Source organism: Hyalella azteca, unplaced genomic scaffold, assembly GCF_000764305.2.
Source record: "Hyalella azteca isolate HAZT.00-mixed unplaced genomic scaffold, Hazt_2.0.2 contig10897, whole genome shotgun sequence".
Lineage (NCBI taxonomy): Eukaryota > Metazoa > Arthropoda > Malacostraca > Amphipoda > Hyalellidae > Hyalella > Hyalella azteca.
The window spans coordinates 22,063-24,431 of NW_025940916.1; the positions used below are offsets into that span (position 1 = coordinate 22,063).

The 2,369-nt window shown below is 40.7% G+C and overlaps 1 protein-coding gene across 1 annotated transcript; it reads right to left on the bottom strand.

Moving 5' to 3' along the window:
* On the bottom strand, positions 1 to 2,130 carry LOC108672417 (zinc finger and BTB domain-containing protein 17-like). Its single transcript, XM_047882612.1, has 2 exons — positions 1,777 to 2,130; positions 1 to 1,561 (listed from the first exon to the last, which is right to left on the bottom strand). The coding sequence occupies exons 1-2, from the start codon at positions 2,084 to 2,086 to the stop codon at positions 597 to 599; spliced, it is 1,275 nt and encodes a 424-aa protein (XP_047738568.1). The 5' UTR covers positions 2,087 to 2,130; the 3' UTR covers positions 1 to 596.
* Positions 2,131 to 2,369: the final 239 nt, after the last annotated feature.

Consider the following 2,369-nt stretch of genomic DNA (forward strand, 5'->3'; position numbering starts at 1 on the left):
TCTTTTTCCTTCAAACCTGCTTGTACTCGTGATTTTGTTGAATTATTCATAAATATCCTAATTGGAGCAATATTTCAGCCATCGATGACTTGAGTAAAAGAAGCTCCACTTCGCTTTTTCTGTGCATTCACCCCAAAAAGTAAGCGTTGATTATTATTTTTACTTTATGATTGAACTAATGGAGGTTGTATTGGACCATATTATTAGTCAGCAAGTTGTCTCACAGCGGAAGGAGTAATAAAGTCGATCGTCTTAGGGAAACGGCAGGCTGTTTGTGATTACGTTACACAACCAACGAGAGCCATAAATTTTCGTATCCTCTTGATGCATCGAGAATGAACAAACATTTACCCATGCTTTTGCAATAAGTTTGTTTATAAAACCAAGAGGAGTGTTGTCAGTAACCATTGACAGTATATTTTTAAAACGAACAATCTCATTGACATTACAAAATAGATTTGAAGCTTTTTATTAGGGCTGTTATTTTTGCGAGCTACACATCTCGTGTATTCGAAATTTTCAAACTCTTATTATTTATTCAGAACCATATATTCGTAAGATCCATAATGGAACGCCGTCAACTTTCATATTCAAGATTAATTTTTTTCTACTTCGACTTCTTCGCTAGATGTAGTGCCATCTTCCGAGTGTTGGTCATCGTCAAGCTTAGGTTTGTCTGGATGCCGAGACGTGAGATGACGCGCTAAGTCCCGTCTTCGCACAAGCACCTTACCGCAGTGACGACATCTGTAGGGCGTAGAGCCTTGAGCGTGAAGCCTAACGTGCTTGTTCAAATTACTTGGATCACCAAATGCTCGGTGACAGACTCGACAAGATAGAGGCTTGTAGCCTGTATGAGTACGAATGTGGATCTTCAGACCGTACTTCCGCGAGTACATCTTACCGCAGTACAAACACATATGACCGCCGTTGCCTCTGCCGAGATTTGACACAAAAGCTTCCATTTCAGCACAAGGGTCTTGAGTGCCACGGTTATAGTTCTCAGGTTCTCTCGAGTTTTCGACTCGGAGATTCCTATCGTCAATAAGTCTATGCATATGTGGCATCGGCCGTTCGTTAGAAATTTCAAATGTATGACTAAATGAGGAGATCCGACCAGCATGCATATGTTTCGAAGCTGATGTACCTGGTATGGAAGCTGTAGCTTTAGCTGCAACGCGTCGAAATGCTGACCTGTGAGGTCTTTCACCCCGTGGGTCATGCCGTCTCCTATCGTTCTTATTTGATGAAGAGAAAGATGCGCCAACGATATTTTGGTGTGTCTGTGCTGAGAACTCGCTTTTTTCAATATTCTTCAGCGCTGCTGCGTAAACAGGAGTGTGTGAGGAGAGTGGGAGCGCCGGTGTTTCGGAGCTCGTATGTGCTCCAGGAAAAATGAATGGGATACTCCAAGGACTGGTAGCTGTTGCCCTGGTCTCCTGGAAAGTCTGATTCCAGAGGCTGCTGCCGAGCATCGAATCACAAGCACAGGCGATGTGAATCTTCAGTGGATTCGGAGCTGAAAACAATTTTTGACACTGTGGACAAACGTATTCCTTTCCTGTAAGTAAAAAAGTATCAAATTTTCCCCTCCGAATTAAGTTATAAATTTCGATGAAACAATTATTGTAACTAAAAATTGTTTTGCTTTATTATTTTTCGGATGTTCTGCATGTTATTTTTATTCAGCTGTGTTCGCATACGGCAATCAAAAATCAGGTTTAGCTATGACTTTCTCATGACACGAATAAAAGGATGATAGAATTTCAGTCTTACCTCTAACGTGAGAAAAATTGAGGAACGGCAAGCCCAGCTGCGAAGCGACTTCGGACGAGAACCACAGACGAGGGATTCCACCTCTTGGAATGGCTTTGCTTACGACTAACTGCAATTGTCTTTTATTATTTACGAAATTTTCCGGAGAAGTAAAAGGCGGAAACATTCTTAGGTTCCAATTTGAAAAATTATCTATGAGAGAAGTGCTTGTGAGTAACTTGATTGGTGGAACTAAGGACGTAGGTTCTTCTTCATCACAAAAAGTTAGTCGCACGTTCTCAGCCTGAACGTCTTCAGCGAAGCTGATCATATCCAACCATAAGCACGGGTGAATTCCATCCACTTGAAGCTTGTTTGTTTCAGCCTGAAAAATGGTGAACATGCATTATTCACTGACACAAACAGAAGAAGTAGTCTACTTATATATGGTCTATATTGGAAAAATCAGTCTGCCATCATTTCTCGGCCTACTCTTTACCTAATTGAATTAAAATGTCACGCCTAATTTTACAAATATCACTGCATTTGATCATTCGTATTTTTTTTCAGTACATTATGTTCATTTCTACGAGTAACGAACAGGACATAAATTT